Raw genomic sequence first — 12,500 nt, forward strand, 5'->3', positions numbered from 1 at the left:
GATTTGTTTTCTAGGGAGAGATCTTCTCCATGCATTGGAATGGGGGACCCAATAGTAAAAAATCCAATGGGGGTCACGGTGTCAAATGCTGCAGAGAGGCTGAGTACTATGAGCAGAGTATAATGACCTCTGTCTTTGGCAGCATGGAGGTCATTAGTTATTTTAGTGAGGGCTGTTTCAGTCAAGTGAGCAGCGTGGAAGCTAGATTGTAGAGGATCTAGGAGAGAATGGGTGTTGAGAAGTGGAGCAAGCGAGCGAATACAAGACAAGGAGTTTGGAGGCAAAAGGCAGGAGGGAGACAGGTTGATAGTTAGAAAGACAGGTAGGGTCAAGCTTGCTGTTTTTGAGTAATGGTATAACTGTTGCATGTTTTGAAGGAGGAAGGAAAGGTACCAGAATAGATGGAGGTCTTTAAATATGGCAGTGGATATTCACAGTTGAGTGCAAATAGCCGCATGGCTATTCGCACTCAGTAGGAAATAAAATGGAAAAAAAAAATAAACATCCCAGCCAGGAATCGAACCCTGGTCCACTCTGTTAATGGCCTGGAGCATAACCACAGAGCTATGAGACTTTCTGATGGTTTGTAGTGAGTAAAGGCATAGAAGCCTATTGACATTAGTGTTCATAGCAGCTCGGCTATTCGCACTCAGTAGGAAATGAAATGGAAAAAGACAGAACACTCCCCTATTGACATTCTATACCCCCTGCATCTGTAATCAGCGCGGCTTTAGGCTGAGTCCCCAGTCAGCACTGTGGCACGCGCCCGGCGGGGGGACGGCGCATGCACAGGGCTAGACCACGATCTGCGGTCTGAGGGGAGAGAGAACATTTGCGACGGGAGGGGGCGTGGTGGTAGGTTTGCGGGGGCGTGGCCATGACGTCCCGCGGCTGGTTCACCCTCATTGGCTGAACCGCCGGCGGGGGCGTGGCCACGCCTCCATCGCAAATGCCAATCTCAAACTCCCCTGCCTGCCTGAAAACCTGTCGCGCACCGCTGGGGAAAGGTGCGCAACAAGGTAGGGACTGGGACCGGGGGAACTGGGTGGGCGGGGCTTGATCGCACAGACGTGCGCTGTAGTAGTTAGTGGGACCGCAGCCTTAGGAGCCGCCTCCACATACGTGCGGAGGCGTGTGGAAATGCAGGCGACAGGCAAGTTTAAATATACGTGCTGAGGGGAGCGGAGGAGCGGTCACGTGACAGCAAACATCCAATGGGGATGAGGGACTAGCTCCGCCTCCCGCCACACCTTCGCCCCGCCCCCAAAGCGCGCTCACTGCCTCACCTGTCAGGCCACAAAAAAGCACCAGCTTCTGCAGGCGAGGCAGAGCAGGAGCGCGGCAGTCCTTAGGCCTCTTAGGCCTTAGGCATGTCTTAAGAAATCTTTCGTTTCTTAGCTTGCCGGAGCGCAGGGCCGGTCACGTGAGCGGTTCGCCAAATGAGGGAGAACTAGCTCCGTGGCGTCACTGGCCACCCCCAGACACGCCCACGGGCGGCGCTCGCTCTAAGGCCAGGGAAAGCACCGCTTTCCCTCAGCCTCAGCGCGCCTCCGCACGGCTTCAGTCTCTATGGACTAAGCCTTAGGCTGCGGCCTGAGAGGGAGCGTGGCGTGCTGGCACACGAGTGCTGCGCCCTGCTCGGCCGTGCAATTTGTGGCTAGGTGCACGCTCATCTGGGGGCGCGACCACAACGGCACTGAGCTGGTTCGCCCTCATTAGGTGAACCGCTTACGTGACGCGCTTGGAGGCGGCAAATTCAATTTTGCTTGCTCTGCAAGCGTCTCATGCCCCGATGCTCACCCTGGCCAGACACATAAGGCCTTGGCCAGGGTTCCTGCTGGCGTGCGGAGGCGCGCTGAGGCTCAGGAAAGGGGGTGCTTTCCCTGGCCTTAGACAGCGCGCCGTCCGGGGGCGCGTTGGCGGGCGGGCCAGTGACGTCACGGAGCTGGTTCGCCCTCATTCGGCGAACCGCTCACGTGACCGGCCCTGCACGCCGGCAAGCGGGGAAATTTAAAATTTCCCTAAGAGCTACGCTTCCGCAATCGCGCGAGACCCTACTAAAGCCGCTCTCATTGCGACTGTAGGGGCTCAGTGCCGAGTGGAAGCGCGCCTCCACCCGCAAGCACTAAAGATGGACGCGGCCTTATGCATAATGATGTATACCAATGTATACCAATTCTAAACTGGGAAACGATATATGTGCTGTACACCATTGATCTTAATCAGAGAGACGGAGAGGGGTGGGGGGGGAGAGAGACGGAGGCAGGGGGGGGGGATAGAGACGGCAGCCCGCCAAGTCCCGTCAAGCCAATCAGGTTGCTGGATTGAATTTTTTTTTTTTACGATTAACAGAACCGCGTGCGCTATGCTGCCGTTGTCGCCACAAAGGCAAATCCAGTTGCCCCGGGTGGCCGGATTTGTCGAGCGCTGAATGTGTGTGAGCATAGGGGTTATAGTAGGAACAAGATGGTTTTTTTAGGGGATGGGGGGGAATGGCGTCGAGGGCAAGTGGTAGAGGGAGAAGAGGAGATCAGCAGTGACACATTGTCAAGAGAGGGGATTTGGCCCGGGATTAAAGGGGTTACACCCCATTTGGCCACCCTCTACTCTCACCTGGGAAGCAAGGGGTTAACTGGACTGGGGTCCAGTAATGTGGTTTTGCCTTGCTTCTGTTCCAGTGACTGCACCACACAAACACTGGGATCCATACGGGAGGGCAAGGGTTAATAGTTGAATAGTGATTATAGCCCTTTGTTTAAGTTACCCTCAAAGATGCCTGCCTACTAAGGAATGCGACCAAATGTTTAGGAAGCAGACCCCTGATCAAAGGCTCAGCCATTCTACCTGTTTGCATGAAGCTGGAGTGGTTTGTGAGTGTTATAACACACACTTACAAACCATAGTATCCTGCCAGACACCCCATTTGGTAGACTGGCCAAACGCCCCTGATTTAGGAGTGGGGCTACAGAATGAGTGACCTTATTAAATATAAGAATATTATGAGATGTCCTCGGCTGAATGTGCTAAAAGCTCCATATGTGTATTCGTGGGACTGATTCGCACATAAGGATTACAGACACATGATGTCTAGCCGGTACTAAGACAGATATTAATATCTCTCTACATTTTAGTACTACACGGTAATATTTAGTCTCATTGGGAGCGTCATGCGTGCCGGAATGTATTAATATTTCTCACGTGCCAGTAAGTATTACTGAACTGAAGTTATTTAGATAGGAAAAGCAGTTTTTTAAACGTCCTTGGGTGGGAGGAGTTTTACTCTGTAGAAAACTGTCAACCTCACCACTGATTTATGAGAGGGGCTGGGTTTAGGTTGTGTTCAATGGGAAATAATTGTATAAGAACCAGGCTCAGCCTATGGCTATTGTCTTTCGTGTCTTGATGATTTTGAAGATTGCTGTATGAACTGCCAGTCCAGAATTATGACTGCTTCATCATTTCCATCTTAAGTGAGTGTCCATATTTTGTCTGTTATTTGTATAATCTCGTGTGTTCACCCTTTTCAAGGAATAAATTATATTTTATAATATCTAAGCCTCGTTCAGTTCAACCCAGTTATATTTGGTGTGTATTATTAATAGCCTGTCTCAAAGCTCCCGTCACACACATCCTCCTCTGTGACAGCGGAAAAAGAGTCAAGGAAGGCAGGAGGAGAGTTGGGAAGCAATGTAGGATGGGAGGAGGAAACAGAGGGGATGTTCTGACAAATGGAGTCCACCTTTTCCTTGAAATAGTCAGCTAAGTCCTGAGGTGAAATGGAGGAAGAAGAGGCAGCTGGGGGTGGTTTGAGTAGAGTCAAAGGCAGAGAAGAGTCAGTGCGGGTTAGACTTGTGTGTTGATTAGTAAAGTAGTCTTGTTTAGCCTGAGAGAGGGCAGAAGGAAGTCTGCGAGCGTATGAGATTTCCTCCAGAGGCATTCAGAGGAATGAGTGGATGAGCGCAGCATACACGTGTGGGAGTTTAGCCAGGGTCTGGGGTTAGAAAGGTGAGGGCGGCAGAGAGAGCGGGGCATGTATATCAAGAGAGGAGGATAAGGCAGAGTTGTAGTTCCTTACCAGGTCGTCGGGGTCTGTAGTAGAACTGAGAGAGGAGAGGGAGGAGCGTAAAGTGGAATCAAAGGCTGGTAGGTTAATAGAGTGCAGGTTTCTGCAGAACCGGGGGAAGATGGAGGGGGAGAAACGAGATATAGAGATTGAGATGAGGTGATGGTCAGAGAGAGGAAAGGGGGAAATGGAGAAATCGGAGAGAAGTTTTTTTGTGGAAACAAGTCTAGGTAGTGGCCATCCTTGTGGGTGCTAGCTGAAGTCCACTGTTGAAGGCCAAAGGAAGAGGATTAGAGAGAGAAAGTGAGAACCCCAATGGAGAGAGGGGTCATCAATGTGGCAGTTGAAGACCCCAAGGAGAACAGGGGAGTCTGAGGAGAGAAAGAAAGAGCCAGGATTCAAAGAGAGAGGCAGAAGGGGGGATGAGTAGAGGTAGGTGGGCAATAGATGACCGCCACATGTACAGGAAGAGGAGAGCAGGAGCCCCACACCTTCACCCCTGCCATCGGTGCAGAGTGCGGGAGAAGGAAAGGCCACCCACCATAGGAGAGGGCAGAGTCAGACTGAGTGAGCCAGGTCTCAGTTATAGCAAAGAGAAGCAGGGAATGAGAGAAAGTCATGCACAGAGAGGCACTTGTTAGAAAGGGAGCGAGCATTCCAAAGGGCACAGGTGAAAGGGAGAAAGATGGGAGAGTTGGCAGGGGATGGGTATGAGGTTGGAGGGGATGACACCAGAGGGAGTAGAAGTTGCATTTGACAGGCGAGGGCGAGAGCAAGTAGAAATAAAGCAGGGATCAGGATTGGGAGAGATCCCCAGAAGCAAGGAGGAGAAGCATGGAAAGAAAGATAATGTGTGAGGATGATTTGTAAGGGTGTGTTTTAGTGCAGGGGGAATAGCTGTGTGGTGTTGGGGTGAGTCCCCAGTCTTCACTGGCACGCACGCCCGACGGGGGGGTGCGGCGTGTGCACAGCGCTGCACTGCGGTCTGAGGGGAGAGGGAAGGTTTGTGACGGGAGGGGGCATGGCGGTGGGTTTGCAGGGGCGTGGCCATGACGTCCCACGGCTGGTTCGCCCTCGTTCGCTGAACCGCACGCCCCCGCCTCCGTCGTAAACACTAAACTCAAATTCCCCTGCCTGCCTGAAAACCTGTCGCGCACTGCTGGAGAAAGGTGCGCGACAAGGTAGGAACTGGGACTGGAGGTACTGGGGGGGCGGGGCTTGATCGCACAGTAGTAGTTAGTGGGACCGCAGCCTTGGAGGGTGCAGGTAAGAAAGGAGTTCATGTGAACTGCGAAGCGGTGAAGAAAGGATAGATGGAGATATATGAATAGAGTTGGAGACATGGGTCTGGTAGGAAGAAATGTGTATTTTGAAAAGAAGCGAGGTCAGAGCAAATATAAATAGCAGCTATTAATTCAAAGCTCTCCCATTTTATCTGTCAGGCTTCTTGCATTAGCAAGCATGCATTTCAGTTTTTTTTTTCAGCCTGTACTATTGTCTTAGCTGCTCCTTCCTTTCTGCGCCCACTTTGTTTAGTCTTTAGAAGTTTTCTAGCATTATCTGTATTTACTATGGGTCTCTCACTGCTTGTCAAACTCACACTTGCCCCCATTCTACCTCCATACCCCCTTGTATCCTCCCCTATTCTATTTAGTTCATTATCTGTTTAATTCCCCTCCCCCCTAGTTAAAATCTCCTCCAACCTTCTTAGCATTCTCCCCCCTAGCACCAAAGATCTTCATTGAGGTGCAATCCGTCCCTAGAATATAGATGGCACCTCTCAGAAAAGGAGTCCCAGTGCTCTAAAAAACCCAAACCCTCCTTCCTGCACCACTTTCTTAGCCATGCATTAACCTCCCTGAACGCTGACTGTCTCTAGTTAATCTAGAAGTTGTATTGTTACAATAGCATCTTAATGCCTGCTGATAGTTTATTGGTGTAATGTTGAGGTTGTATGCTAAAACTGATAAGTAAGGGCTGTTCTATACAGTGTGCGAACGCGCGTGCATGTGCCGCATGCTTTTCATGTATATAGAGCCGGGAGCTGCAGGTTAGTGTATATGTGTGTGAGTATATGTGTGTGCATGGGTTGTGTGAGTGAAAGTAAGTCCTTGATAGATTTTTTATTTTTTTTGGTTTTACAATCCTTGACCCACACACACACGCATCCACGCATACATTCGAGCGCAAGTAGCAGCGCGAAAAGATGAATTTCTTCATCTTCGCCGCTGTCTGTCGGCTCCCCTCTCCCTGCCGTGCGCGCGCGGCCCTTCTATAGAAAGGCTGACTAACGTCAGCCAACTGAAATTCCACGCGCGCGGCACTATAGAACGTGCCTAATGTAGCACAAAAAGGAAGATTTTGAATTGCCTACTACATACTGCATGTTTTCTAAACTACAGTATTGATAAAAACTTTGTACAGCATACATAGCTTAAAAAAGTAGTATGCTATTCATTTTGAGGGGAAAAAATGAATGTTGACTGGCTCAATGTATTTCAACAGTATGGATGGGTTTTACACCAATTTGTAATTATTCTGGCTTTCATGTAAAAATCATGTTAAATACATATTTAAGAAAAAATAAATAAAAGGACCACATGTTATTGGTCTTTTGATACCATGAAGCAGATTTACCAAGGTCCCATGTGGGTTCTCTCTCACAGTTCCGGCATTATCTACCATTCAAATCAACGTCATATCTGAATTATCTGTCTGCAAGCAATCCTCTGCTATGTGTATTTTTAGTTGTAGTCTTTAGTTTAGTCTTAATTAAATTAACTTACACTAAAATTTAGGCATGACAAGACCCCGTTGAAAAAAAACATCTGTGTTAATATGCCTCACATGTGCTAATTAAGGTGGATGGGCTGAATTAAATTCTGTCAGTTGACTTATTAGGCCTTTATAAAGTACAGACAGAGCAGCTCTAGCTGTGTATGCAGGCCAAGATTCAAAGTGGCCCATGTTCTAAGTGGCAGTGTGGAGTTTAACAGGGAGTTCAACAGGAGGGAAACAAGGAGACTACAGAAGCCCTCAATCCTGGATGTGAACTACGCTGGAAAGGTGGACATTTTCTACCCCAGACCACACATCTTAATAACAAAAAAAGAGAAAAGAAAATATAGGACCCTTTCAGTGTGAGATGGGTAGGCAGATTATTGGAGATAAGGAAAAAGCAGAGGTATTAAACAAATTCTTTGCCTCTGTGTGTACCAGGGAGGAATAGAGTTCAATATTAGTGCCGCAGTAGGAAGCCACAACCTCCATATTAATGAACAATTGGTTAACTGAGGAAGAAGTTCATAAGCGTGTTGAAAAAATTAAAGTAAATAAGGCACCTGGCCCCGATGGCATACACCCAAGAGTTCGCAAGGAGTTAAGCTTAGTAATAGCCAAACCATTATCAAGGACTTCATTTCCACAGGCTCAGTACCACAAGATTGGCGTAAAGCAGATTTGATGCCTATATTTAAAAAGGGAGCTAGATCACAAGCGAGGAATTACAGACCTGTAAGCCTGACTTGAAAAGTGGGGAAACTACTTGAAGGTTTAATATGGGATAATATTCATGAATTTCTAATGGAAAACAAAATTATTAGTAATAGCATGGATTTATGAAGGATAGATCTTGCCAAACTAACCTTATTTGTTTCTTTGAGGAGGTATGTAGGAATTTAGACCAGGGTAATGCAGTTCATGTGGTCTATTTAGATTTAGCAAAGGCTTTTGATACGGTTTCACACGAGGTTGGTGTACAAAATAAAGAAAATTGGACTCTAATAATATATGCACCTGGATTGAAAACTGGTTAAAGGACAGACAACAGAGGGTTGTCATAAATGGAAGTTTCTCAGATTGGGCTAAAGTCATGAGTGGGTACCTAAAGGGATCGATACTGGGACCTCTGCTTTTTAACTTGTTTATTAATGACCTAGAGGTTGTCATCGAGAGCAAAGTCTCCGTCTTTGCTGATACTAAATTGTGTAAGGTAATAGAATCAGAGCAGGATGTAATGTCTCTTCAGAAGGACGGGTAAATAAATGGCAGATGAGGTTTAATACAGATAAATGTAAGGTTGTGCATTTGGGATGCAAGAATAAAAAGGCGACTTACAAATGTAAATGGGAATAAATTGGGGGAATCCTTGATGGAGAAGTATTTAGGAGTGCTTGTAAACAGCAGGCTTAGCAATAGTGCCCAATGTCATGCAGTAGCTACAAAGGCAAACCAGATCTTATCTTGCATTAAATGGGCAATGGATGGAATTATTATGCCCCTTTACAAAGTATTCGTAAGACCACACCTTGAATATGGAGTACAGTACAATTTTGGGCACCAGTCCTAAGAAAAGACATTATGGAACTAGAAAGAGTGCAGAGAGCCACCAAATTAATAAAGGGGATGGACAATATAACTTATGAGGAGAAGCTAGCTAAATTAGATTTATTTACATTAGAAAAGAGATGTCTAAGAGGGGATATGATAACTATATACAAATATATTCGGGACAATACCAGGAGCATTCAAAAGAACTATTCATCCCACGGGCAGTACAAAGGACTCTGGGCCATCCCTTAAGGTTGGAGGAAAGGAAATTTCACCAGCAACAAAGGAAAGGGTTCTTTACAGTAAGGGCAGTTAAAATGTGGAATTAATTACCCATGGAGACTGTGATGGCAGATACAATAGATTTGATCATCTTTTTAGAAAGGAAAGGTGTACAGGGATAAACCAAATAAGTAAACATGGGAAGAATGTTGATCCAGCAATTAATCCGATTGCCAATTCTTGGAGTCGGGAAGGAATTTATTCCCTTTTAATGGGGATTTTGTTTGCTTTCCTCTGGATCAATAAGTAAGTATAGATATAGGATAAAGTATCTGTTGTCTAAATTTAGCATAGGTTGAACTTGATGGAAGTACGTCTTTTTTCAACCTTATCTACTATGTAACTATATAACTATACTAAATTTGAAGTTAAAATGAAGCTTTTGCTTGTAGTTTCCCCCACTGAATTGGAATATACTTTTTGACAGGATATATTACACATTTTCATATGAGCACATTCACACTATCAATAGAGCTATAAGTGGTATTTTTATTTTCTGTACACTGTATACTGGGAGGGTTTTGGGGCTTTAAAAAAAAAAAAAAAATGTATTCACTCCCTATAACTTTGTCTGTTTTTAGCCATTACCAGCTTCACACTGCATACCATTCTCCAGTAAACCATTCTCACACTGAGACACAGCAGGTTGAAACTGCTGCATGTGAGGTTTATTGACTATGCACTTCTTATCCGAAGCTGTGCTGAAAAAGCTGTGCAATGCGGCAGGTATGAGCATTATAGGGATCCATGTTCAAATGGATATGATGCAAAAAGTGACACACAGTGAGTCCTCATTTTCATGTCATTACAGAGAATCCATGACTGCAGTGGAAGCATTGTATGCTAAGAGATAATGGGGAAAGGCAGGCTTGTGAACCTGTCTGAGATGTGAATGTGCTCATAAGTGGTATTTTTATTTGATTATTTAAAAACAAAAAAACAAAAATGGAAAGTTGTGTGGGGACAAATAAGGACTACTGTGCCTTGACTGCAAATGGCTCTGTAGAAGATACCCAAATGCAAAATTGCTCATGAGTTGGTGACAATAGGCTCACTGAAACTCTTGTTGCTGGTTATGTTTGCAAATGTGGCATACATTTTAGTTAATGTTGTTTTCCAAAACACAAATAATGTGCTTCGTTGGTGGGTCCAGACCTGTGTGCTTCAAGCTTTTCAAATACTTGATGCAGCTCTATGCTGCTTGAAGAAAAATAATTTTTTATTCCCTCCCACATTACCAGAATTATTTGATTCACCAGAGCTCTGGTTTCTGAGATATATAAACATTTGAAATCTCCTGGGCAAAGGTATTTGTCGGAGTATTTGATTGCTGGGATCAACCTATGACTGCTAATAAAATGGTCAAATTCTTTATTTTGGAGCCAAGCGGACTTGGATAATCAATTTCTTTAAACTCTCTTAAAATTATTAGTGCCAACTGCTGCTAAAGGCAGCTTTGTTGTTGATCATAATCATCATTTGTTTTATTAAACAACCTTCATTCATAGCAGAGTGTAGGGGGAAAAGGGCATTTAGTGGCAAATTGGTACAGTGATTTTAAATAAGTGTATGCTTTTAAAGGCATTTTTCCACACTGACCATGATTGGGAATGATGGAGCCTTTGACAAGAGGTTGCAAAAAATTGTAGATGGTAATATAGCAAGGCAATCCGCATTTCGTATGTATGTATATGCTTTGAGCAGAATTCAGAGTTCACCTGAGGTACACTTGGAGAATTAAATCAGAATAAAGGTAATTCCTTAGTCGCCCATCAATTAAAAATATTCTAGATTTTGGGGCCTTTGGTATAGATTTGCATCTCGCTATATTCATTGAACCCTTGTTGCATTTCAAAACTGTGACAGGCTGAAATGTAATTTGGTTGTCACTATTCAATTGTGTGTGCACGCACACTATTCATTAATCTGCACGTTTGTAGCTTTGAAGTTAGAGACTTGGCGTACGTTGAGAGGAAGAGTCTGTGAGAAGGGTTATAGGCGTGCAGGAGCTGTTGTGACACGGGAGAGAGTAGAGAGACAGGTCTGAGCAGAGTGTACAGCGAGTAAAGGTAGAGAGAGATTAAAGCTGAGATATAAGGAGGGGCGAAGGAGTGGAGAGAGAGCCTTAAGAGATGAAATTTGTAGGGAGGCATTAGCATTTTCAGATGGGAAGAAGCAGAGCCTGATGGAGAGGGAGGTCGCCCTCGCAGCAGGATTTTTAAATGGATTGAAGGGATGTAAAAGATCTAAAGATGCGACGCACGGAGGCCAGTAAGGAAAAGGTTGTTTGTAGTGGTTAGGACTGGAGAGAATGAGGACATGCATTTTAGTAGAAACGGAGAAAAGGTCATATTTTGCAAATGTTGCAGAGAAGCAGCGAAATTTTAGCAATAACATTAAGGTGAGGATAGAACGATAGACAGGCGTCTCATATGGATATATTTTTAAGAATGCCATCTGTCTGGTTTTGTGGAAGCAATGTCAGTCAGGTAGCCCAAAGCAGTCATGATGTTCACACGAATAACCCTGTTATCAAAGTTGTGGCACATTTGTTAAACTGTTTTGTGTAGTGCTGAATAATTCATAAGAACAATAAGTCCGACCCGTGCCTCTAGCTAGCGAAAGAGGGTGACTTGTTCAAAATCGTAAAGGGCAAATATAAGTGCACTCATTTCAGAAGTCATTGCCTAAACTGGTAGACCCTTCCAGCTCATATGACCACAAAGCTTTAACATTCAAGAGGGTTACATTTTAGTAACTGGTTATTTATTGTTTAAACCTAGTGAAGGTGAAACTTTGAAACGATTTACCTTTTAGTTTTGTAAGCCTGTTGTCAAAGTGCTTTCACTTTATTACAGCTTCAATAAATGTTAATATGCGGGCCTGCCTTTTTAATTTCATTAAGTACTCTACGCAGGGGTGAGCAAACTTTTTTTTTTTTTTTTTTTTTTTTTATGCCGAGCCCCTCTTTTCATCCATGAAATTTCTCAGGGCCCCCCCTGCCTGATGTAATCAAAATCACATGACGTAAGCGCACATGAGCTGCTTCAGCCAATGAGGGCGAACCAGCTTTGGGACGCCCCCGCCACGCGTCTACAAAAAAAGTATTTATAACACAAATTACATCACTTAAAAATAAATATTAAGATATTTGTCTAATAGCGTACCCATTTATGCTGTATTATTAATCTCGCCCTCTCCCAGTCCACGCTCGCCCCCCTTTTCCTAGTTCACGCTCGCCCCCGCCCTCCCCGTCCCTCTCCCTGGTCCGGCTGCGCTAGTCCCTCTCCCTGGTCCGGCCGCGCTCACGTCCCCCTTAAACAATCTTGCGCCCCCCAGTTTGCGCACCGCTGCTCTACAGAATACTTCACAGCTTCATCGCTATCTATGCATTTTCGTTCTGTCAAACACAATTTTAACATTTTGTTTTTATAATCTAAACAGGTTGAATCCTTTATTTTGGATCAAGAGGATTTGGATAATCCAGTTCTTAAAACTGCATCAGAATTATTCTTGTCAACTGCTGCAGAAGGAGCAGACTTCAGAACTGTTGATCCAGAGACACAGGCACGTCTAGAAGCTTTGCTAGAAGCGGCAGGTATATTTTATATTTCAATTTTTGCATGTATTAGGGCTGTTATATACTGCGTGCGGCCGCGCGTGCCTGTGCGTGTGCGCGTGCGTGCGTGCGTGCGTGCGTGCGTGTGTAAAAAAGTTCAATAAATATTATTTTTTTTTTAGTTCTGCAATCATTGACCCACACCCACATACGCATCGGTAGCGGCGCGAAAACACGATTCTCCCCGTCTTTACCGCTGTCTGTCGC

General features: G+C 45.2%; 1 protein-coding gene across 6 annotated transcripts in view; it reads left to right on the top strand.

The window, feature by feature from the left end:
• Nucleotides 1-12,500, top strand: part of ANKHD1 (ankyrin repeat and KH domain containing 1) — a 302,432-nt gene that overhangs the window by 4,263 nt on the left and 285,669 nt on the right. For all 6 annotated transcript variants that reach the window (XM_075601701.1, XM_075601697.1, XM_075601699.1 and 3 more), the window contains exon 2: nt 12,119-12,272. In XM_075601701.1, the coding sequence (XP_075457816.1) occupies nt 12,119-12,272 (154 nt within the window). The remainder of the gene's footprint in view (nt 1-12,118; nt 12,273-12,500) is intronic.

The sequence above is a fragment of the Ascaphus truei genome, chromosome 5 (genome assembly GCF_040206685.1).
Source record: "Ascaphus truei isolate aAscTru1 chromosome 5, aAscTru1.hap1, whole genome shotgun sequence".
Taxonomy (NCBI): domain Eukaryota; kingdom Metazoa; phylum Chordata; class Amphibia; order Anura; family Ascaphidae; genus Ascaphus; species Ascaphus truei.